The 25,081-nt window shown below is 36.8% G+C and overlaps 2 protein-coding genes across 5 annotated transcripts in view; both read right to left on the bottom strand.

Moving 5' to 3' along the window:
* Positions 1–867: 867 nt before the first annotated feature.
* LOC137388732 (choline dehydrogenase, mitochondrial-like) lies at positions 868–19,659 on the bottom strand. Of its 3 annotated transcripts, XM_068075186.1 has the most exons (14): positions 19,543–19,659; positions 19,215–19,334; positions 18,050–18,248; positions 16,188–16,293; positions 15,813–15,975; positions 13,890–14,067; positions 11,295–11,415; positions 10,695–10,838; positions 7,869–8,020; positions 6,370–6,469; positions 5,886–6,072; positions 4,494–4,631; positions 3,142–3,352; positions 868–1,331 (listed from the first exon to the last, which is right to left on the bottom strand). In XM_068075186.1, the coding sequence occupies exons 2-13, from the start codon at positions 19,300–19,302 to the stop codon at positions 3,144–3,146; spliced, it is 1,785 nt and encodes a 594-aa protein (XP_067931287.1). In that variant the 5' UTR covers positions 19,303–19,334; positions 19,543–19,659; the 3' UTR covers positions 868–1,331; positions 3,142–3,143. The 3 variants fall into 3 exon arrangements, with proteins under 3 accessions (XP_067931287.1, XP_067931288.1, XP_067931289.1); XM_068075187.1 differs by lacking the exon at positions 19,215–19,334 and having other exon boundaries at positions 19,543–19,646; XM_068075188.1 differs by lacking the exons at positions 18,050–18,248; positions 19,215–19,334; positions 19,543–19,659 and adding an exon at positions 17,886–17,903.
* Positions 19,660–21,053: 1,394 nt separating this feature from the next.
* LOC137386918 (ATP-dependent Clp protease ATP-binding subunit clpX-like, mitochondrial) overlaps positions 21,054–25,081 on the bottom strand; it is a 29,524-nt gene continuing 25,496 nt past the window's right edge. Inside the window, exons 10-13 of one of the 2 annotated variants that reach the window (XM_068073142.1) lie at positions 24,550–24,681; positions 22,408–22,575; positions 21,902–21,994; positions 21,054–21,756 (exon numbers count right to left, since the gene is read on the bottom strand). In XM_068073142.1, coding sequence (XP_067929243.1) covers positions 21,574–21,756; positions 21,902–21,994; positions 22,408–22,575; positions 24,550–24,681 — 576 coding nt within the window. In that variant the 3' untranslated portion in view covers positions 21,054–21,573. The remainder of the gene's footprint in view (positions 21,757–21,901; positions 21,995–22,407; positions 22,576–24,549; positions 24,682–25,081) is intronic. The other variant, XM_068073141.1, reaches the window with a different exon arrangement.

The raw sequence follows: 25,081 nt of genomic DNA, 5'->3' as shown, positions 1-25,081 counted from the left end.
ACGCTCTTAGAACAAATAAAATGTCTCGTAAACTGGGTGTAAATAAAATATCCTGTTTAAAACTAACAAATGGTTTGTGTCAATCAGGTTCCACCAATTTAGCGTGCTTGAGAGCTAACAGCTGTTCCTCATACACACCGATTATCACGCTAATACCATCTAGTCAACCACCTGTTATGAGATGGCTGCTCCTTTTGTCACTTTATTTCCATGACACGGTTAATCCACAAGTTTGCGTCACCCACAAAATAGAAACAGCAAAAATCTGCAAGTTTTGCTACTAGCAAATTTCTATCAAATGTTTCATGCTTACGAGCGATGGAAATGGTCCTTACGAGTAAAGCGCAACAAAATGTGGAGCAAGCTAATCCATTTTAAAAATTTTCCACACCTCAGTCAGTCTTATTTTAATTTGAGCAGTTCTGAATGTGCCACTGGGACCGCTGGCGTAAAAATCCTCATCTTTTTTAAAAATCTACAACATGTGAATGTTCATTGAAACGCATTGCATTTTCCGTATCATGGAAACATGGTCGGTGGGGAGGCTTACTGCTGGTCAAGAATGTTATGATAGAGTTCATCTTTGCCCAATTAGCAGATGACAATCCAACTGACAGCAATACGTTGGGACAGCTATCAGAGCTAAAAGTTGGAGTTATCCTCCCGAGCGAGAGAATCAGTAATGCCAGTTCATAATTCACACAGGTAGGATATAAAAGAACTACCCAAAACAAAACATTCTCTATAAAAAGCTCACAACCATTTACTTCAACACCAAGTTTTCCAGGTTCAGTGCTGATGGTATCAACTTGCTGCCAAGCTGACCTGTTTAAAACAATCTTGAAATAGAGGTGTAGTCATCAGAAATTGCTGAAATTGCTGAAATTCTATTAGCAGCGGTAGCCATCTTCAAGACACAGCGACATGATATTATGTAAGCAGTCTGTTTTACAACACGCCATTTGAAAATTTAGACAAAAAATAAAAAAATATTAAAACTTTATGCTATTAGTTTGAACACCAAACCTTGCAATGGAAAGATGCAACAGTATAGCTTATGAACAGTAAAATAGGAAATACACGGTCAACTGTATTAAATAGACGCATTGCACTACAATTATTCAGAAAAAAATATACAACGTGGTTACAACAAAATCAATAGCCAGTTACTATATTTTACAAGGTTCTATATGATATACCTACATAGCCCAGGTCACTAATTATTATCCGCCGGAGAGGTAGTTTAGCGATATCTCAATTCTTATCCGATCACTCTAATAGCTGCCATCTTGCTGAATAGCAAAAAGTATAGTTGTTGCCTTTCTTGATATCTGAAAAATAAATAGAATGATACTTCAGCAAGTATTTATTTTATGTAATGAGTGAGAGGATGAGTGAGTGAGAGGATGAGTGAGAGAATGAATGAGAGAATGAATGAGTGAGAGAATGAATGAGTGAGAGAATGAGTGAGAGAATGAATGAGAGAATGAATGAGTGAGAGAATGAGTGAGAGAATGAATGAGTGAGAGAATGAATGAGTGAGAGAATGAGTGAGTGAGAGAATGAATGAGAGAAACAATGAGTGAGAGAAAGAATGAATGAGAGAATGAGTGAGAGAATGAGTGAGTGAGAGAATGAGAGAATGAATGAGAGAATGAGTGAGAGAATGAATGAGTGAGAGAATGAATGAGTGAGAGAATGAGTGAGTGAGAGAATGAATGAGAGAAACAATGAGTGAGAGAAAGAATGAATGAGAGAATGAATGAGTGAGAGAATGAGTGAGTGAGAGAATGAATGAGAGAATGAGTGAGAGAATGAATGAGTGAGAGAATGAATGAGTGAGAGAATGAGTGAGAGAATGAATGAGTGAGAGAATGAATGAGTGAAAGAATGAGTGAGAGAATGAATGAGTGAGAGAATGAATGTGAGAGAATGAATGAGTGAGAGAATGAATGAGAGAAAGAATGAGTGAGAGAAAGAATGAATGAGAGAATGAAGGAGTGAGAGAATGAATGAGTGAGAGAATGAGTGAGTGAGAGAATGAATGAGTGAAAAAATGAATGAGAGAATGAATGAGAGAATGAGTGAGAGAATGAATGAGTGAGAGAATGAATGAGAGAATGAATAAGTGAGAGAATGAGTAAGAGAATGAATGAGAGAATGAATGAGTGAGAGAATGAACGAGTGAGAGAAAGAATGAGTGAGAGAATGAATGAGTGAGAGAATGAATGAGTGAGAGAATGAATAAGTGAGAGAATGAATGAGTGAGAGAATGAGTGAGAGAATGAATGAGTGAGAGAATGAATGAGTGAGAGAATGAATGAGTGAGAGAATGAATAAGTGAGAGAATGAATGAGTGAGAGAATAAGTGAGAGAATGAATGAGAGAATGAATGAGAGAATGAATAAGTGAGAGAATGAGTGAGAGAATGAATGAGAGAATGAATGAGTGAGAGAATGAACGAGTGAGAGAAAGAATGAGTGAGAGAATGAATGAGTGAGAGAATGAATGAGTGAGAGAATGAATAAGTGAGTGAAAGAATGAGTGAGAGAATGAGTGAGTGAGAGAATGAATGAGTGAGAGAATGAATGAGTGAGAGAATGAGTGAGTGAGAGAATGAGTGAGTGAAAGAATGAGTGAAAGAATGAGTGAGAGAATGAATGAGTGAAAGAATGACTGAGTGAGAGAATGAATGAGTGAAAGAATGAATGAGAGAATGAGTGAGAAAATGAGTGAGAGAATGAATGAGTGAGAGAATGAATGAGTGAAAGAATGAGTGAAAGAATGAGTGAAAGAATGAGTGAGAGAATGAATGAGTGAGAGAATGAATGAGTGAGAGAATGAATGAATGGGAGAATGAATAAGTGATTGAGTTAGAGCGAGTGAGGTCAAAGAATGTTAACGTGATCTGTAGATCAGTGACTGGTAAGAAATGCAACTGGTCTAGGGCAAGCAGACGAATGATCGATTACTCGAGTGGCCAGTTGGGAGAGTTTCAACGAGAGAAATGAGATGCTGCACAGCAATTAATTTCCAAACTGCTGTCTTAAAAACAACTTTATCCATACAATTACTGAAGTGGCATTGTGCTAAATTTAAAATTCTCTCCATGGCCTTCTAATAAAGGAGTTAGTGTCTCACTGTCATAGAGAGGAATTATTTTCTCGCTGTCGGTCAGGAAACTGAGGTTTCCAGGCGGGAGCCGTTGATTTTGGAAGAGGAGGCAGCCCTCGAATCATGTCAGCGCACTTCTCTGCCATCATTATGGTAGGAGCATTCAGGTTGCCGTTAGTGATACTTGGCATTATTGAGGCATCCACAACTCTCAGTCCGCTCGTCTCGTGCACACGCCCTAAAAACATGACAATCATTAGACGCATACAGCAACATTGTAGAAATTGGCAAGTTCAACTGTCATTTTTAGATACTTAACGTACAGGTAGTCCTTATTTAACGACGGAAATTTGCTTCAGAAAATTGTCGATAAACAATTTCGTTGTTAAATACGTGTAGGTTAGGTCATCTCATCACCATTTGGCAATCCGGTATCCTTTACTTTTTCATTTTTTACAGAATTAAGGATTCTGAGTTTAATTAAGAATTATGGGTTCATAAAGATCAAAGAATGGCAAAGTGGCAGTTAAGTAGAGGTGGCGTTCAGATAAATGTAGCATTCAATTAGAGGATTTATGATAGGTTAATAGCAGTCGTCGCTGAGCCATCACCTGTTGAAGATGACTAAAATATTAAAAATGGACAGAATACAGCAGAGGCTGAAGCCTGGTTCCCAGAATATCAGCTGTGAGACCCCGGAGGTAATCTTGTGCAGCAAAACACTTGCGACGTTAGGGGGCTTCTGTTCACATAAAGCTGCATCGCTAATAATCATCTAAAAAATGTTTGCTCGCCATGCCGTTTCCAAAATGCTGACTTTCACCTGTACAGTGCATTTCGAGAAGGTTTTGCCTGCAACTCTTCGCAAAAGTTGAACCGCACTGAACTCTTGCGTTGACTGCCGGCAACTACCCACGGTACTTGGCGCGCAGGGTCAAATTTCACCGCTGATAGCCCTGCGGTGCTGTCATCGGTGCTTGCGGCGTATCTGGGAATCAAACTTTAGTGAGTGTTTAGACATGAAGCATGGTATAGCAGAAAATAACACTCTGGTATAATGCTAAGTAAATATTTTCTATCAAGTCAACATACAAGGTAAGGAAAGACGATTCTATTAGCATGCTTTGTACAAAGTGACCATGCAGCCTTAACTTGTTCATAACCATCTATTAATCACATCACTGAGGTGGTACCTACGACAAATGTTAAACCAATGAAGCACGCGTGGCATCAAGACACTCCGTGTTATCATAATATAGTGCTTTGTGTTTCGTTTCTTGGCAGAAAACAAAAACATCCAGCTATGCCAAAAAAATCTTAGTTTTCAGAGCTTTCGCCTAAGTTAGGAACTAGTAGAGCATAGTAATTTAGCGACAGACCTTGACTGTCAGTCACAGCCATAGAATCTGAACCCATCTTGCATGTACACGACGGGTGGTAGGCAGTATCCACCATCTTTCTGATAAATCGATCTAATTTCTCATCTGTGTCACAGTCTACACCGGGCTGCAACTCACCTGTGAAAACCAACAGTAAATACGTTTAAAAGTAGCACACTACCTACGGTTTTGACATCACTGGTTCAGTTATCAGTTATGACTATACAAGGCTGTATGTGGCATCTGGGGATGACATCACTGGTACAGTTATTAGCTATGACTGTACAAGGCTGTACGTAGCATCTGGGGATGACATCACTGGTACAGTTATTAGTTATGACTATACAAGGCTGTATGTGGCATCTGGGGATGACATCACTGGTACAGTTATTAGCTATGACTGTACAAGGCTGTACGTAGCATCTGGAGATGACATCACTGGTACAGTTATTAGTTATGACTATACAAGGCTGTACATAGCATCTGGAGATGACATCACTGGTACAGTTATTAGTTATGACTAAACAAGGCTGTACGTAACATCTGGGGATGACATCACTAGTACAGTTATTAGTTATGACTATACAAGGCTGTACGTAGCATCTGGGGATGACATCACTGGTACAGTTATTAGTTATGACTATACAAGGCTGTACGTAGCATCCGGGGATGACATCACTGGTACCGTTATTAGTTATGACTATACAAGGTGTACGTAGCATCTGGGGATGACACCACTGGTGCAGTTATTAGCTATGACTATACAAGGCTGTATGTAGCATCTGGAGATGACATCACTGGCACAGTTATTAGTTATGACTAAACAAGGCTGTACGTAGCATCTGGGGATGACATCACTGGTACAGTTATTAGTTATGACTATACAAGGCTGTATGTAGCATCTGGGGGTGACAGAGTGTCAGTGTAGCCAGGCCTTGAGCTGAGTATGATTAAAGTGTTAACTCAGTTTAAAAAGACACGGAGTCACATCGCGTAGCAAAACAAAAATAGTGCAGAATATGGAAAAGCCTACAATGCTGAAACAGTAAATATTTAGAAGAAACCTTACAATGCATCTATATCAAAAGCCTAATCTACATGTACCGTAAATGGAAATCTAGTGAGCCTTTTCAAGGAAACGTGTGATTGCACATAGCTGGTAATGCTGCTACAAAAATAACAATAGGTTAGATGATTAAATTCTGGAAAAGTTGAAACAAGCACGATTAAACCAGCTCTCGTATAAAACCATTTTATGATATGCTCTTGCGTGTGAGAATGATATTTCAGCTGATGCCTTTTTTAAAAAACAATTCTAGCCTTTTGTGCAACATTAAACTTGTTTTTTTAAGCAAAGAAGAATGCATACGCGTCATACAGGAGGTTGCTTACCATCAGAATATTTCATAAATGATGGCTGCTCCAAAACCTCTCTGCTTAGCTTAATACATTGCCTGAGATCTATTAAGTCCTGAGGGTGGCTAAGATAGTTGGGATCCGCTAGTGGGTAATCACGAGGGTTTCGACTTTTGAGTTTAATTGTGCCTCTACTCGATGCCTGCTGCGTGCCAGCATGCAGCTACAACAGCGAAAGCAAGGCTTGATAACTCACAGCTAGTCAGCACTCATTATTTGTCCTTTCTAGTCAGCACATGGCCTTTTGTATGGAGAACTGACATTTAAAAAAAAGTGAAATTTAATTCTAAGAATGCTTTACTTTCCATTGAAAGTAATGAAACAAATTAGCCAATCAAAAAACAAAAAATTAAATATTTACTACTATTAGTAAACTACTCGTAAGTAGCAATGCAATTGACAGCGCACAAGTGCTCACACACATACAAATTCATGCTCATATACGCGCCCACGTACACACCTGGTATGCATGACAATCGGCTGGCTTTCTGCCATGGTCGTATAAAGCTGAGGGTAGAAAATGCCACTGAATGTCTGGTTCCTTCTGGTCAGCTGATGATCTGTATGGAGATATGAAAATGAGCAACATACAGGTACATGTAGGTAGGCTCAAAGATACAAAATAGTTCTTACATCAGAGTCAAAATTACACGGCATAGGTTACCTTCTCTATTAATGTATAGGTAGATGGTTAAAACATATCATAGGTTACCTTCTCTATTATCAATTTTATTGTTTACAAATCAGTTTTACCAATGAAGCATTTTACAAGTCATTTAGGTGTGAGTCTCTTACAAAACTACAAAACAGTCCCTTACAATCCCTTACAAAACAGTCCCTTACAATCCCTTACAAAACAGTCCCTTACAATCCCTTACAAAACAGTCCTTTACAATCCCTTACAAAACAGTCCCTTACAATCCCTTACAAAACAGTTCCTTACAATCCTTTACAAAACAGTCCCTTACAATCCCTTACAAAACAGTCCCTTACAATCCCTTACAATACAGTTCCTTACAATCCCTTACAAAACAGTCCCTTACAATCCCTTACAAAACAGTCTCTTACAATCCCTTACAAAACAGTCCCTTACAATCCCTTACAAAACAGTCCCTTACAATCCCGTACAAAACAGTTCCTTACAATCCTTTACAAAACAGTCCCTTACAATCCCTTACAAAACAGTCCCTTACAATCCCTTACAATACAGTTCCTTACAATCCCTTACAAAACAGTCCTTTACAATCCCTTACAAAACAGTCCCTTACAATCCCTTACAAAACAGTCCCTTACAATCCCTTACAAAACAGTCCCTTACAATCCCTTACAAAACAGTCCCTTACAATCCCGTACAAAACAGTCTCTTACAACCCCTTACAAAACAGTCCCTTACAATCCCTTATTAAACAGTTCCTTACAATCCCTTACAAAACAGTCCCTTACAATACCTTACAAAACAGTCCCTTACAAAACAGTTCCTTACAATACCTTACAAAACAGTCCCTTACAAAACAGTTCCTTACAATACCTTACAAAACAGTCCCTTACAAAACAGTTCCTTACAATACCTTACAAAACAGTCCCTTACAATCCCTTACAAAACAGTCCCTTACAATCCCTTACAAAACAGTTCCTTACAATACCTTACAAAACAGTCCCTTACAATCCCTTACAAAACAGTCCCTTACAATCCCTTACAAAACAGTCCCTTACAATCCCTTACAAAACAGTCCCTTACAATCCCTTACAAAACAGTCTCTTACAATCCCTTACAAAACAGTCTCTTACAATCCCTTACAAAACAGTCCCTTACAATCCCTTACAAAACAGTCCCTTACAATCCCTTACAAAACAGTCCCTTACAATCCCTTACAAAACAGTCCCTTATAATCCCTTACAAAACAGTCCCTTACAATCCCTTACAAAACTATAATAAATGAAGAGGCTTCCAGTTTCTACCTGATAAAACCTCCGGTATCCATATGACAGCCAGCGCCCCAGCCCTTTTGGGTTAAAAACCACTTGAGCCCTATGCCTATCATTATATGGGGAAATTTCCACTGAGCTTTGTATAGTGTTACAGGCTCCTTGCATCGGTGCTGCACTTGTAGCTATGAAAAACATCAAGCACAGATGCATTCAACAGATACTGGTTGTAAGTTGACATGAGAACATAAATAACCTACATGTCTATGTATAACCTACATGTCTATGTATAACCTACATGTCTATGTATAACCTACATGTCTACGCATAACCTACACATATAGCCTACATAACTGCACATGTCTATGTACATGTACATACATGTATAACCTACATCTAATAGGTTTTTGGAATAAACTGGAAGTCAAATAAAGCTTGTCACTAGCCTGTGTTTTGTTAGGCATTTCTGATACATAAACTAAGGGATGATGAACCACTGAAGCTAAGGGTATTGACTAGTGCTGGGCACGAGTACTTCTCGGTCAACGGGTTTAGACCCGCCCCCTTCTGTTCGGGTTTTTCGAGTATCGGGTAGCTAGTAGCGCTAGGCTCGGGTATTTCTTTGCCTACGGGTTTTTCGGGTATCGAGTTTGTTGATATGGATTTTATGTTTAAATTTTTTAAACAGATATATCTTCAAATTTACAAAGCAATTATATTTCTTTTCAATTTATTTATCATTTTTCACAGTTTTTATCGACTGACATTCGTACTCGCAGCGTTAACAGGTGGATTGTTAAACAGTCAAGATAGTCTGGGGCTACAGGGCATTTTCGTGTCAACATGTGGCAAAAGATAGGGTCTATGGTAGCTGAGCATGTTCTATGTACCTCTCTGACTTTTTACATTATCGGCTTTTTCTGTTGGTAAGGCTTGTTTGCTTACTAAAACTTGGTTATAATGAATTATGTAATCCATAATAGCTAGCTGTGGTAATCAATTTAAACAGAGTTATTAAATTCTCACTGCTACTACCAACGCTGATGGCTGTTTCTAACAAGGCGATAGCGGAAACAGACTAAGGACCTATGTGTTATCGGCGATAGCGAACACGCGCCGTATTAAAAAAGGCATAGATTTGTTTATGAAGCCGATTTGGCTAACTGCGCAAATAAAATTTGATGTAAGTATTTCTTCTCACCTTTTAATGACAAGTAATCACTGTTTGCCTACAATATTTCTAGCAGGTATGGTAAATAAGGTATGATATGTTTCATTCTATCTATTAAATTAAAGACTCGTTAAACCCCATTGTCGTGCCTCCTTAGCAAAAATGACACAGAAATGCCCTGTGGTCCCAGACTAAGAGCGCAGGGTGCAATAGACCGAGTTTTTGTTAACACTACCCGGCGGATCCGTGTACCAAAACCCGAACTTGAATGTCAAAACCCGAACCCGAAGGACCGGAATACCCGAAATCTCTATTACCCGATACTCGAGAGAAGATAAACCTGCGAGTTTAACGAGTATCACTACCCGTGCCCAGCACATCGACTACACATATGTAGATCTAAGAGATTTGTAGTCAACAATATCTTTAGTTCATCTATTCCATTCTAAACATTACATATGTACAGGGTAAGTTCAGGCTGACTTAGTGACAAAAATACAGCAGTGATTAGTGATAGTACATGATAAGAGACCGCAGGCTATATGTGTCGCGGTCACAGAAACCATGGTTAAGTCGCAAATCACGAAATTGAGTTATCCGAGTTATTAAGTTGCGCCAACTGAATTTATAAGATTGGTAACGATTTTTGTAACACGTGCATCTGGACCAATCAAAGAGTGATCTTTCTGAATCTGAAGTCAGTTTAGCCAATAGAAGTCTTTAACTCTCGGAAAAAATAAACCCTTAAAACCGTTGCTATGCTAAACAGGAAGTACTGAAAAATGGCGTCCGATAAATATAATCGTTTCCTTTTTGCCGATTTTAAAGATAACTCTGACATCTTGGACACTTATAATGAGTACTTTGGTATTCCAACTGATGTCAAAAGCAGTGAAAGTAAAGGAAATTACGATATTTTTTTAACGATTCTTACAAAATTATTACAATATTTAATTATAAGAATAAATATTCGATTTTATAAGATTACTATCAGATTTAATTATAAGAATAATTATTTGACTTTCCAAGATCGAAGTATATAGTGACCGATGGTGTGCAATACAGTTGTTATTTTTCTAAAGATTTTGTTGATGATTTAGCTGTGCCTGTTATCGGGGTACGGCCAAGCTGTTTTTAATATCTGCAAAATTAAGTAATACATTTTCTTATAAATATACAGCTATTTCTATGACAACCAGCTAAAATCTGTTTAGATTTTTAAATTCACCTTATTTTTTTGTGTATAAATACAGAAATCTAAATAAATATCACATCTTCTTGATATTGGTTGCTATGCCGTTTTGAAATGTAAACAAAATTGTGCATTGATTTTCGTTTCTCAAACTTAAACACCAGTTTACTCAGAACTATGTTTTCGCTCTAATGGTAAACGTGCATTCAGTTTATTGACCATAAAATCTGCTGTAATTAAGCTAGAATCAAATTTTTTTTCGCAAAATAACTGAGAATTTTCTCCTTCTGCTAATTTAGATAATTCTAAATCTTACAATCCCGACTTAACCATGGTTTCTGTGATCATGACCCATATAGTAGTGATTAGTGATAGTACAAAATAAGAGAACACAAGCTATACAGTAGTGATTAGTGATAGTACATGATAAGAGGACACAGGCTATACAGTAGTGATTAGTGATGGTACATGATAAGAGGATACAAGCTTAACCTACCTCTAAATGATCTTGAAGGTTCTCCCCAACTCCAGGCAGGTTGACAACGGGTTCAATGTCAAGGCTCTTTAAGTGGTCTGCTGGACCGATTCCTGAGAGCAAGAGAAGCTGCGGAGAGTTAATAGCTCCCCCACATAAAATTACCTGCAAAGATCAAAGGCTATATACCCTTAATATAGAGTACATATCACTGGGCCGGTGTACAATTTGTCCGTATCCAGATTTGAAAAATAAGAATTTAGTTGTTGTCATTTGGCATGAACTTGGCAGCAGTCAGCTTTAACTCCACATTTTGTTTTGCTGTCATTTTTTTTAATTAATCTTTTTATGTTTACCCATTTCATTTTTCTTCCCAAATTTTCCACACCAAACCTTGGTGCATTTTCGGACGTCAGCAAGAAGACAGCATCTACCGCATCATGTCAGATGCCTTATCATTTCACCACGCGCACTGGTATCATTTCTTTGGCTAAATTGGCAATAAAAAGTTCTTTTTTATCATGGCAGCATGTATTATGTGATTTAACCAACTTGTGAGCAGCTTGTTCTAGAAAAAGGCATCAACATTTTTGACAGCATATCTTCTGTTATGGCACTCACCTCTTTGGCAGCATGCACAGTGTGAAGCGATCCATTCTGTTCAAACTCGACCCCGATGGCATTTTTCCCATTCATAAGAATGCGTGTCGTGTGAGCTCTGCTCTCTATGTTAAGGTTGTTTCTAGAGAGCAATACAACATGGACAATAGAAATTCTGTAGTTATACGAAGACATTCAAGAATAGGTGCTTCATTTATAACAGAACTTGCTGAGAGGAAAGTTTCTGTAAGACTGCAACATACGTATGTCGAACATACTATATATTACTATGTTATGTTATAAGTTATTATTTATTATTATTTATGTATTATCTTTATCTAGATACAGATGTAAATCTCAAAGCCTGTTTGTTGTTTGTTTTTGTTGGTCTCTTGTTGATATATCTGTCCATGTGTCCAATTAGAGCAACAAAGTTTTAGAAATGAAAAATCGCAGTGAACTGGATTTGAGCTTTTAATCTTCAGTTTTGCACACAGGCATTTATCCAATACACTGCGCTGCCCAACTGACAAAAGCATAGAATAAATCGCGCGCACACTCATTACAAATGCCGATTTTTCATGACTTCACGCTAAACATTTTGACTAGCTTATTGATAACCAGAAAAACTCACATGCTTAAGCTGGCATGGGCAGCAAGACTATCGCAATTAATATAGAACTGTTGTAGGCACTGCAGCCAGTACGGCATAAATTACACAGAAATAAACGCAGTAGGCCTACACAGAAATGAAAATGGTACACAGAAACAAACAGATGTCTTCAATTAAAAATTAGGATGGTAGATATTGCATATGTTGATTAAATGTAAATCTTCTGCGCGACAACTTTTTTATTACCAGTGTAACGCCGGGCATTCAGCTAGTACTATATATGTTGTACTTTGTTATACTATATGTTATACTATATATTATACTATATGTTATACTATATATTATACTATATGTTATACTATATGTTATACTATATATTATACTATATGTTATACTATATGTTATACTATTTGTTATACTGTATGCTACTTGATCTAAACAAAAAGTGGAATGTATTAAAATTTGATCACATAGTCGCATGACTTCTAAACCCCTACCCTAGTAACTTGATGTGCCTTTGTTGCATCCATTTCAGGATACACAAAATATAACAGCGTCATTCAAAAAGTAAAGATAAATTCATTTCGTATAATAGCAAAACGAACAAAAATTTATTATTTGATCTGCAATTAACAATGGATTAAAATCTGGGTCGCGATCTCAGAAACTATGGTTAAGTCGCAAATCGTGAAGTTGAGTTATCCGACTTTGAAGTTGCACTAACCGAATTTATAATATGGGTAACGATTTTTGCAACACGTGCATCCAGACCAATCAAAGAGTGATCTTTCTGAATCTGAAGTCAGTTTAGCCAATAGAAATCTCCAACCCTCGGGAAAACCCCTTAAAACTGTTGCTATGCTAAACAGGAAGTACTGAAAAATGGCGTCCGATAAAAGTAATCGATCCTTTTTACCGATTTTAAAGATAACTGACATTTTGGAGACTTTTAATGAGTACTTTGGTATTCCAACTGATTTCAAAAACAGTAAAAGTAAAGGGAATGACGATGATATTTTCCCAACGATTATTATAAGATTATTATAATATTTAAATATAAGAATAATTATTCGATTTATATGATTATTATAGGATTTAATTACAAGAATAACTATTCAAATTTACAAGATCGGAGTATATAATGTCCGAAGGTGTGCAATATGTTACTGTTAATATTTTTTAAAGGTTTTGTTGGTGGTACTGCGGCTGTGCTCAAAAACACCCAAATCCCAAAATATCTGCCAAATTAAGAATAAGCAATACATTTTCTGATAGATATACAGCTATTTCTATGACAACTTAAAGCTTTTCTATGACATATTTTTAAAAGCTAAACTCTGTTTAGATTTTTAAATTCGGCATAATCTTTTGCATATAAATACAGAAATCTAGATAAATATCACATCTTCTTGATATTGGTTGCTATGCCGTTTTGAAATCTAAACAAAATTGTGCATTGGTTTTCGTTTCTCAAACTTTAACACCAGTTTGCTCAGAACTATGTTTTCGCACTGATGGTGAACGTGCATTCAGTTTATTGGCCATAAAATCTGCTGTAATTAAGTTAGAATTAAATTATTTTTTGTAAATTAACTGGAAATTTTCTCCTTCTGCTAGTGTAGATAACTCCAATTCTCACACACCTGATGCCACCATGGTTTCTGAGATCATGACTTAAGTAGTGAATCGTTGCAGGTTTTCAGGAGTTATCTCCCACGTTTTTAACTAAAATGGCCAGTATTGGATCACCAGGATGTAGTGCAAGAAAAAAAAGAGTTCATTTCTAGTGATCGATCAATCATCATCAATCAATACATGTATAATAATATAATAATCAATGATCAATCAATAATACTGATTACTGACAAACTAAACACGCTTAATCTGTGCTTGTTTGGTCAAATGCAATCTGTGAGCTCTCCTGTCCACATGTGTCAACAATAGTGAGGCCAGTAGTATTCAACTGTACTAATCTATACAGACACGTATGGATGGCTGCGTACCTACTCAGAGCTGGTCTAAGATATGCTTGGCTTGTGCTCCATCGCTTCCCCTTGTGAATTGTCATCTCAAACCTCCCAACACCCTCCTGCTGGTATCCATTTACATCATCCGTCAGTGGATAGCCCGCCTCCTGCGCAGCCTGAAGAAAGACCTCGTGCAGAGGATTTCCTGATTTGCCTGAAATAACACATTTTTTCTGCTCATTGATGGCACGTTCTGTAAACATATCAGCCACACATTATAACAGAAGAGCTGACCTTTTATTTAATGCTTACATAACTGTAACTTACTAAAATTCAACAAATCTAGCAGTACATTCTGTTGCAATAAAATCTTAAAGCTCTCGGGTCTGTGAGCATGCTGCCGATCAAGGAGCTAACCAAAGTTGGAGAGACAGTATGCATATGTGATACATGTATTTATAATATGACATGATTAGCTGCACTCAGAAACAGAATAAACTTCTAAAGATATTCAATGACATGGCTTCTTCTTTCATCAGCATTAACAAGCAGCGCAGCTCTGCAGAAACCATATACTCAGTATTCACACACAAAACTTTGAGGTTACAGCAGTTCTTGCAATGATGTTCAGGAGCTGTAACACAGTGCAATTTCAAATCCACAGAGATTGGAACTTCGAATCCACAGTAGCTTTTGGAACTTCAAACCCATTGTATCTTTTGCAATTATATTCAGGAGTTATCACATATTGCCACTTCAAAACTAGTAGTTTTCGCAACGATATTTAGGAGTTACCGTATATTACTGATTTTGACTCAGGATTGATAATCTAGACCAGATATAGCCTGAATAGCTAAATAGCAAAAAATATCTGAAGATTTAAAGACCGATAATGAGTTCAATTGGCGACTTTTCATTTTTATTTCTTGCAATAGCTTGTGTACATACACAACCGAGGGTCAATTTTCAACCAAACCAATTAGTAAAACTTGTAAAACGATGCAAATTTTAGGAATAATAAATAGTCTAAGGTTTGGGCCAAAAGTTGAAAGAGAAAACGGTGTTAGGAAATTTTAAAAACAAAATCTTTAAACTCCAGCTGTTATTTTATAAGAAGATTTGAAAATATTCCCAGTTGGACCACGATTCGTGATTAGCCATGGGTAAGTTAGACACCAACCTTTGGAGTCTTATACAACCATCATGAATATAAACATGTACATGTATGTATGTTGTTTGCTCATATCTGGGTCGTCTTGTTCTACTCTGTACAGGTATGAGTATAACTATAGACTAGACTGTAGTTATACTTGTTCTACCATGTACAGTTATATGAGTATAACTATAGACTTGACTGTAGTAATACTTGTTCTACTCTGTATAGTTATGAGTATAACTATAGACTTGACTATAGGAACACTTGTTCTACCATGTACAGTTATGAGTATAACTATAGACTTGACTGTAGTAATACTTGTTCTACTCTGTATAGTTATGAGTATAACTATAGACTTGACTGTAGCAATACTTGTTCTACCCTGTACAGTTATGAATATAACTATAGACTAGACTGTAGTAATACTTGTTCTACCCTGTACAGTTATGAGTATAACTATAGACTTGACTATAGGAATATTTGTTCTACCCTGTACAGTTATGAATATAATTATAGACTTGACTGTAGTAATACTTGTTCTACCCTGTACAGTTATGAGTATAACTATAGGCTTGACTGTAGTTATACTTGTTCTACCCTGTACAGTTATAAGTATAACTATAGACTAGACTGTAGTAATACTTGTTCTACCCTGTACAATTATGAGTATAACTATAGACTAGACTGTAGTAATACTTGTTCTACTCTGCACAGTTATAAGTATAACTATAGAATTGACTATAGGAATACTTGTTCTACCCTGTACAGTTATAAGTAGAATGTTTGACATGGACAGGTGTTACCTCTACTGACATGTAGATTTCCAGAAGCACCCCTATAGTCTGTCTCTCCTAACTCGTGACACTGAGCTTTTTTAAAGTATGGCAGGCATTCAGCATAGGACCACCCCTGTGCTCCTTCAGCCTCCCATCGATCAAAGTCAGATGCGTTCCCTCGAATATATATCTGCAGGCAGTACAAGTACAAGCTGTTGTAATAAGGTCACGGAGTTGTCATCCCTTGTGCAATAAATGCCCAATAAATGATACGAGTTTCACTACTTGAAGATACAACTAATAAACTGACTACATCCTACACAAAGACATTTAAATTGAAGAATATGTGAGTAAATAATACGGCATAGCAGGAAATACCAGAAAGGTTGGTGATAGCCTAACCATTGCATTGAGGACAGAGGAGCCACCCCAAACCTTTCCTCTTGGCCAGTACATGATTCGGTTATCCACATGTTGCTGCGGAATCGTATTATAGTACCAGTTATACCTGCAATATACATGGCGTTATAGTACCCGTTATACCTGCAATATACGCAGTGTTATAGTCCAGTTTTACCTACAATATACACAGTGTTGTAGTATTAGTTGTACCTACAATATACAGTGTTGCAGTAACAGTTGTACATACAATATACACAGTGTTTTAGTAACAGTTTTACCTGCAATATACACAGAGTTGTAGTAACAGTTGTACCTACAATATACACAGTGTTGTAGTAACAGTTGTACCTACAATATACACAGTGTTGTAGTACTAGTTGTACCTACAATATACACAGTGTTGTAGTACTAGTTGTACCTGCAATATACACATAGTTGAAGTAACAGTTGTACCTACTATATACACAGTGTTGTAGTACTAGTTGTACATACAATATAAACAGTGTTGTAGTAACAGTTGTACCTACAATATACAGTGTTGCAGTAGCAGCTGTACCTACAATACAAAGTGTTGCAATAGCAGTTGTACCTGCAATAAATACAACCCACTTCAGTAGTCTGCAGTAGATATTACCACAATACATACACATACAATACATACACATACAATACATACAATGCTTGCAAGCAACATCTCTTGCAAACTAAGATTTTAATGTCATGTGTGCAACATACGGTACTCAGTCATCCCATCAACTGTATTGCATTAAAAAAGGGCTGACTGAATTAATCCAATAGTTTATAATCAAGTTCACAACCACAAGGTCAGCAAGCACCAAAGAATCTCCCAGTGACCTAGTTTGAGTTCCTGGGTCACGGCTAGCGCTGGATGTGTTTGCGCACCAGGTCTGGGCCTGGCTGTATTATGTATCGCTGTTCAAATATTTATGATTTGCAGATCAACTGATTATGATGGACTTAGCAGACCATTAATGATAGAGTCATTATGAATGCTTACCCAGCTTACCCAGTGGAGAGATAAAAGGAGATATGGACAATACGAGCCACAAGGTTGCAAACGAGTGTGTACCCACTCATGAGATAAGAGATAAAGACACTCAGATAGACAGGATTGCAATCATGAATTCACAGCAATGTGCTAAAAATCTCAATTGAGCTAAAAGGCTAGCGGCTACTCCCAAATGCACTAGTAAAACTTTATTAACATTGCACTAACGCTAGTTTTAAGCACATTATTAGTATTCTATTTCTCCTGTAACGAACAACAATGTGCTATAAATGATAAAACTTTATAACATTATTTTCTGAACTGAGTATGACATATCGCATCATAATACATTGCTACCATTTCTATTCCAACATTTTTATTCCAACATTTCCTACATTTTTAATGTCAATCAGAGTGATGGTGGTGTACAGTTCAGTACTCTGGACTGCTCAGCAGCAGATTAGTGGTTCAAGCAGCGCTACGGGATGTAAATGTAAAGGTAAATGTTTATAGGTTTTTCCATCAAACAGGGAAAAAATTGACCAATCAAAATGCACAAGAAGTGCACATGCCTATCTCTATTTCAATTTACACAGCTTGCAGAAAACAAGATTCTTCACCAGCAACAGCAACAACATCAAGCTGTATATCACAATAAACAAAACTGAAGAACAAGAAGGTGAGCTTACCTACGGTAGGCCAGGTTGTACATTATTCAAGGTGAGCTCATCTACGGTAGGCCAGGTTGTACATTATTCAAGGTGAGCTCATCTACGGTAAGCCAGGTTGTACATTATTCAAGGTGAGCTTACCTACGGTAGGCCAGGTTGTACATTATTCAAGGTGAGCTTACCTACGGTAGGCCAGGTTGTACATTAATGCTGCTGGCATATGAATCCTCCAGTCCCACCAAGGATCCGGAGCTCCAGCCTCAAGCACCAGAACTTTATTACTTCCATCTTCGCTGAGTCTATTAGCGAGGACGGATCCAGCAGAGCCAGCACCCACAATCACATAGTCTGTCTCGTGTGTCTTACCGCTCGTCGCATATCCTGATTAGATAACATAGCAAGAATATACTCAAGTAACATCAGCTGTCCCACCTCATCTTACGTCAGCATGTGTGAGATTCATCAAGAGCTTCAAACAGCATCTCATTTGAATTAGTGAACGAAAATTGAAAAAAATGTTTTTTGCTAATAATCAGAACAAAAAATCTTAAACAACAGTTCCAAAAGACTGCTACAGAGGTAAATCTTTAGTGCTATACTGCCTGTTACCATATTGTCAAGTTACTAAATTAAATATCTAGCACTGTTGTTTAAGTTTACGGTTTAAGCCAAGTTTGCTGTTACATTATATGAGCAACATGAAACAGCATTGCTGAGTGGTAGGGGTGGTATATATTGTGTAGCTCGTGCATACGATTATATATATATATGCGATATATATGCATATATTGTGTAGCTCATGTTTGTAGCGAGTCTTAAAGTATGATTACACATCAGCACATAGACTCAAATGACCAACATGTAGACCAGCAATCACTACTCATCAAATACGCAAGTATGTAGCATAAACAGCATCTAAAGATCTATTAATTTGATAGAAAGTATGGATATTTGCAAGTGGCATAGACACATAGCTTATGAATAACTCTTTCGTTTAAGTTACATCGAATCAAAAATGGTTAGCAAAATGTTTGAAAAGCCCTTTTAGTCATTCAGCAGCAATAAAAACAAAATAATACAATTGGTGCAATCTTTTAGCAAGATGAATAACTAACAAAATTTAATAAGAACTAATTGCTAACAAAACTCTACTAATCGTCTGTAAGTCTGTAATATCTTTGCTGCTAAACAAACATTTATACTTGGCAATACGCGGCAATAAAATATAAACTTTGACACAACAGCAAAAAGTTGCAAATATGACAATTGTGTCAAATGCAAGAACTTTCAAATTCTAAACAACAGCTTTGGTATCATATGAATACAAATCAATAGTACATTACTTACCACATTGCAACATCCGAGAATACGCCTTGAGTTCGAGTACATGTCTGGCTTTATTTGCAGCCCTTACACACAATTTTGTCTTTAGCATTTTTGTGAAGTTTTGTAACTGGCAACTTTTTGCTGTAACCCCAAATAATGTTTAATTATACCACAAATGACTTGGTTATGTTTATAAAAACCAAGAAATCATCCTACTTCTAGCAATATTGCAAGTAAACAAAGCACAAAAGCGAAAGCCCTTAAACTGGGCTACATGTTAATGGATAAATCACAAAGTATGTTATAAACAATAGTTTTTTGTAAACTATCTAAAACAAATAAAACTTACCTCATACAATATGTAAGTGAATCACTTCGTCCTGCAACATAGAACATCTATAAACGTAACGTATAGTATGCGAGGTAGGCGTTTGTAAGAAGCGAACGTACTATACTTGTATACATGTAATAGTGTTATGGTCTGCAAGCATGTGGTGGGAGAATTTAAAAGTACGAGACGTCGACGCACGCTGCAATTGGCTAAAGAAAATATATTCCTCCAATAAGCATTGGTAACTCGTCACTCGGTCAGCGACTCGCTAAGCGGTAAGGCAAATCTCGTTTGAGTGATTCGGCTGGGCCTCGCTCGACTCGCAAAGCCACACTTTTAGAATATTTGCTAAGACTCGTGTCACTTGTAATTAATGTTGCAATGGAAATACCACCTTAAGCTGAAAATTATATGAAAATAAATATATGCCGCTTATAATTGCTGTTGTAGTTCAATACTTGCTTTTTGCAAAATTAATTAGTGCATATTTGCATATGTATCTACGAGGTTTATAGTCCGAACCTCGACTGGTTTGAAACTCGACGAGTTTGTATATCGACAACGGTTGGCCCAATCTCGACAGCAGTTTTACAATTTTACCATCTACTATTTTCGTAGTAAATGAGCGATTTATATGTAAAAGATTTATTTGCGCAAAAATATCTTGTGATCCATTTGATGCAGCACTCCCCAGCTTATGTAAGCCTAACAATATTTTGCCCAACCTAAATATAGAACGAATGCTAAAACAAGTAACAATCGTAAATATGGTTGACTGTTATGCTAGCAAAATGTTTTATTTGAAATCTAAACTTCAGTGAGTAGCTTTGATTTTTATTTTTTGAAGTGAGGATAGAACTGCAAAAAGATATTGATTATTTGTTGAAGATTAAATTATTGTAAAACTGCATCAGCCTTTGTCGATGTTCGGACCAACCTTTGTCTAGATTCGGACCAACATCTGTCGAGATTGGGACTTGTCTAGGTTCGGACTTGTCGATGTTGGGACTGTTTCCCATACCCTGTTTGCGTTGGGTGAAAATTTACAAAAATAAAGCTACTATTGCGAACACAACTAGGCAGCTATTATGAATTACGTCAATGCCACCTTTTAGCACACACAAGTGCTCGGAGCCGACCTATAGTTTGTAAAAACGATTTAGCAACCATTTTCTGGTGTTTAGGTTTATGGATAAGATACAGTGCCGTAAAATATTTTAAGGTTATACTACAGACTGTATGGGTATCTCGATAATGATAAAGCAATAAAAGTCGTTTTTGTTAAGCGAATAGAAAGAAAACAATTTCTAGAACATCAGTTATTGAGCCTTATAATAATTGAAAAGCGATGTAAAATTCGTTGGCTTTTGGAGTGATAAGCATCCAAAAACGTATTTAAGTAGGTGATGCACAGACAGGTTGAGTCACAATTTTGTTTTCCAGTTAGATATGAAAATATAACATTCTTTAATAAAACCTTGTATTTTATTTTTATAAGCTCACATTCATATAAATAGAGGATGTGGCATGAAGGCGTGCGCTAATTTGTTTTTTGTTGTACACTGCTTTTTAGTTAGTTTACTTGCTGTGGTACCTTGTGGAAAACATGTGGTAAAATATGACTATTGATTACCACAATAAAGATTGCTCATATATAATTAATTCTCTAACGATGGGTAGAACTATCCGTTAGGCTATCCACAAGCAAATTACAAACATTTTATCACAATTAGAGTTGTATTTTTCAAAAATGCAACAAACTAAACATTCTTGATACTTCAAACTTATATTATATTTTACTTGAGCTGATTGATACAGTATACACCTAAAGGTGCCTAAATTTCAGATTTTTGGAAGAAAAGCAAGAAAAAAATATATATCTGCCAGTGGATAATTTTAGGGATGAATCACTAAAAATAATATGTAATAAATACAACAGTAGACTCAGAGTACTGTTCTGCAATAAATATAGATGCTAATGGTAGTAGACAAAAATTTTCACAAAGTATTAACATCGAATAAAATAAAGAAAGTTTAAAAATAATGCTTTTAATTGGCTTCCTGGTCCCGTAATGATTTCTCCAATAGCCTAGATTCTTCAGAGTTGTTGCTCTCCTTGGCACTGTAAGTGTACTGCGGTTGGGAAAGGCCCTGCACTGCCTCTTTGGTCACCGTGATGCTGACGATATCACTCCCGGGCACTTCAAACATTGTGTCAAGTAGAATGTTCTCCTGCAATAAAACTGGAATTACATCAAATGTAGTCAGAATTTGCACCTTAGCTAAACTCAACGACAACCAGTGATTGGTCAATGTCATCTGAAGCAGCGAGAGCAGCAAAGGGAACAGCAACAGATAGTGCAAACATGACTCATACCATAATAGCTCGAAGGCCTCTCGCTCCAGTTTTTCTTAGAAGGGCTACCCGCGCCAGTTCAATTAATGCATCATCAGTGAAGTCTAAGGAAACCTAAGGAAACAGCAGTTTGTGTTGAGTGTGTCATTTTTAGGTAGTTTTATTGATTTTTCTTTCAGTTGTATTTTTGTCATCATTTTTAAAACAATAATATAAAAAATAGAAAGCACATGCCATTACAATAGGAAGTTAGGTAGAAACCAAGTATTCTGTACAAACAGGTGTCATACATAAATGTTAGATTAAAATAAAGCAATGTATAATTTACATGGCTTATAAGGTACTATTGTACAAATTGTACAATTGCACCATTGTACAAAGCAATTTGTACAATGCTCGGCTTTTGAAAAAAAGTACATCACGTGCTAAGAAAAATCAATTTCACTCAAAACATATTTAGTGCTTTGAGCAGTCAAACGTTTGTATCATATATCGATGCCAATAAAACGATTTTGCAGAACACAAACCTTGTCTATGTTAAAGAGAGTTTGGTACTGAGGAACCAGAGCATTCTTGGGCTTAGTCAATATTTCAACGAGCATGCACTCAGTGAGACTCGCAAAGGTTGTCAAAATAGGAAACCTGCCAACCAGTTCCGGTATCATGCCAAACTCAATCAAATCTTGAGCCTCCACCTGCAGAAAGTTAATTACACTCTAATTTCATTGCATTTTTAAGTGCATTAAGAGAAAATAAGCATTCAAATCTTCATCCAACAAAGTAAAAAAGTTGAAAAGTTTAAAAAAATTTGAAACACATTTCATGTAAATCAAATATACTTAACCAAAAAAACCAAGATTAAAAGACAAAGATCCTATTATAAGACAACACGCCAGGAAATGGATATTTCACCATGTCTACACAATGCAAGTGATACAGCATCTATATATATTTCTCTAGGTTTGTTGTCTGTTGGTCCTCCGGTATGTCCAACTATAGCTATTAAAATTTTGAAATTAAAATTTCGCATTTTGCTGGACTTGAACTCACGGAGGTTGCGGCTGCAGGTTCCCAATCCAATTCTCTTACCACGAGACTGTACAAGTTCTTACCACATAACGTATACACCCTTTTCCGTTTTCACACCCAAAATGATGCATTGACTGGAAATTTAATTAGCTCTATTTAACTCTTTTAGCTCTATGAAACGCGATACTTTTTCGTATTTCCGTGAACTTCTATTTCCGTTTTTTCGTAAGATTCAATCGCTAACTCACGGTCAACATATTCAGGATTTTTACTTTGTTTTCTCATTTCATATTAATTGTATCATTACCAAATCCTTTTTATTGTAACCATAACAAAACTGACCTAATTTAGCTATTGCTAATTATTTCACATTTAAACACTTTCATAGTTGTTTTATGTTGTTTCTCAATTTATTTGACCTGCACAAAACACTTTTCTCATGATATGAAGTTTGAAAGTTACATTTGTCTGACAAAGTTTGAAAATCTTTACAGTTGTTTTCTTTTTTCTCTTAATTTATTTAAACCGCACAAACACTTTTCTCATGATATGTAGTTTGAAAGTTAGAATGGTACCTGTTGTTATAGGTTAAATAAAAATAAATTTTTTGAGCAATGACCTTTATTAACCAGGCAATGCTGGGGATTCAACTAGTCAAACATACAATATAACTAGCTGAATGCTCTACATTGCACAGGTAATAAAAAAGGTTATAAATATTACATTATCCTACCTACCACATTACCTTTACACTACACTGAACTGTTTATAAGCTGTTTTTATTACCCATGCAACGCTGAGCACTCACCTAGTGAGGCCCTGAGGCCAGCTGCTAATCGTTACACGTGACAAACATCATTATGTGTATTTAACCGATGAATATCTTCACCATTGTTAATCACTAAGCTCAGTTAGACATGTACCGTACTTTTCGGACTATAAATCGCACCCCTATATTAGCCACATCTGCTTTATTTTCCAAAAATCGATAATGAAACAATACATAGGCCGCACCTTTGTATAGGCCGCAGAACTCAGGATGGTGCTTTTTAACGCGGCATCAACTTTGCTGTTTAAAACGGAACAGTGCCGTTAGGCACTGTTCCGTACTAACCGACGCTTTTTAACCTAGTGTCTAACGGAACAGTACCGTTAGGTGTTGTTTCGTATTTTCTTTCACCTCTAGAGGCGCACTAACTGGAGATTCCGGTTAATGCGCCCTAGCGATGAAGGAAAAAACCACAGAATAGCCGCACCATTCTATAAGCCGCATGGCACAAATCGTCAGAAAAAAGTAGCGGCTAATAGTCCGAAAAGTACGGTAGTCTAATGGGTAAGCTTGTGGCCTCCAGAACTGGAGGCGATAAGGTGGTGCTCCACGAGGCGGCGGAGGTGCTGAGTTCAAATCCAGTATGACACCAATTTTTCATTTACTAAAACTTTATCGCCGTAACTGGGCAGACGAATGATGACAGACAGACACTGAAATTTATAGATAGAATACCATACGACAAATATCACACTGCCTGGAAACCAAAACAGCAAGTGACTGTTAACTGGTATGCGGCAGCTAACAGGCCATACCAGAGACTATATCATGACAGGCCATACCAGAGACTATATCATGACAGATCAATTACCGCTTCACGAATTCTGTCCATTTCTCTATTGTCCTCAGCTACATCCTCACCATCATACTGAACAGTTTTGGCAGATGAAGCTGCCGCTCTTCGACCTGATTCAGCAGCGCTTGGAGCACCAAAACCTAAAAACTGAGAGAAGGTGACCATTTAAGTAACCAGCCAAAGTAGACAATAGTGATTTGGTGTAATGTACTGCAATGAGAAAACGCATACTTGTTGTTTATCAAAAGAAGTGATTAATGCATTATTAGTAGCTGGATTTAACCCATAAAATAGCGGTATCCATGTCCGAACATCAACTTAGGTTTGTAAGTCTCGATGCAACAAGCTGTTCATGTAGATAATAAAAAATAACGCTAAAAATAAATGGTTACAAGTGAACCCCCTAAGCAATTGAGGTTTAATGGGGTCATGAGCTTAGTCTCTCACATTAAAAATCTGTTACGTATTCAAAACTGAATTCAGAGGAAAAAGACAGAAGTTGAATTTATTATGCAGATCGATAGATTATCTCGCTTCTGGCTTGTAT

This window comes from Watersipora subatra, chromosome 2 (genome assembly GCF_963576615.1).
Source record: "Watersipora subatra chromosome 2, tzWatSuba1.1, whole genome shotgun sequence".
NCBI classification, from domain to species: domain Eukaryota; kingdom Metazoa; phylum Bryozoa; class Gymnolaemata; order Cheilostomatida; family Watersiporidae; genus Watersipora; species Watersipora subatra.
Note: the sequence above shows the minus strand (reverse complement) of the source record. Positions and strands in the feature narration are given on the sequence as shown.

What these genes read in the sequence shown, in the direction of transcription:
- LOC137388732 (XM_068075186.1), bottom strand. Translation starts at nt 19,302, where the DNA reads ATGCTAAAGACAAAATTGTGTGTAAGGGCTGCAAATAAAGCCAGACAT. An exon ending in TACAACCTGGCCTACCGTAG is followed by an intron (nt 16,294 to 18,049) that starts GTAAGCTCACCT and finishes TGTATATTGCAG; the next exon opens with GTATAACTGGTACTATAATA. An exon ending in CCTCTGTCCTCAATGCAATG is followed by an intron (nt 15,976 to 16,187) that starts GTTAGGCTATCA and finishes TACTGCCTGCAG; the next exon opens with ATATATATTCGAGGGAACGC.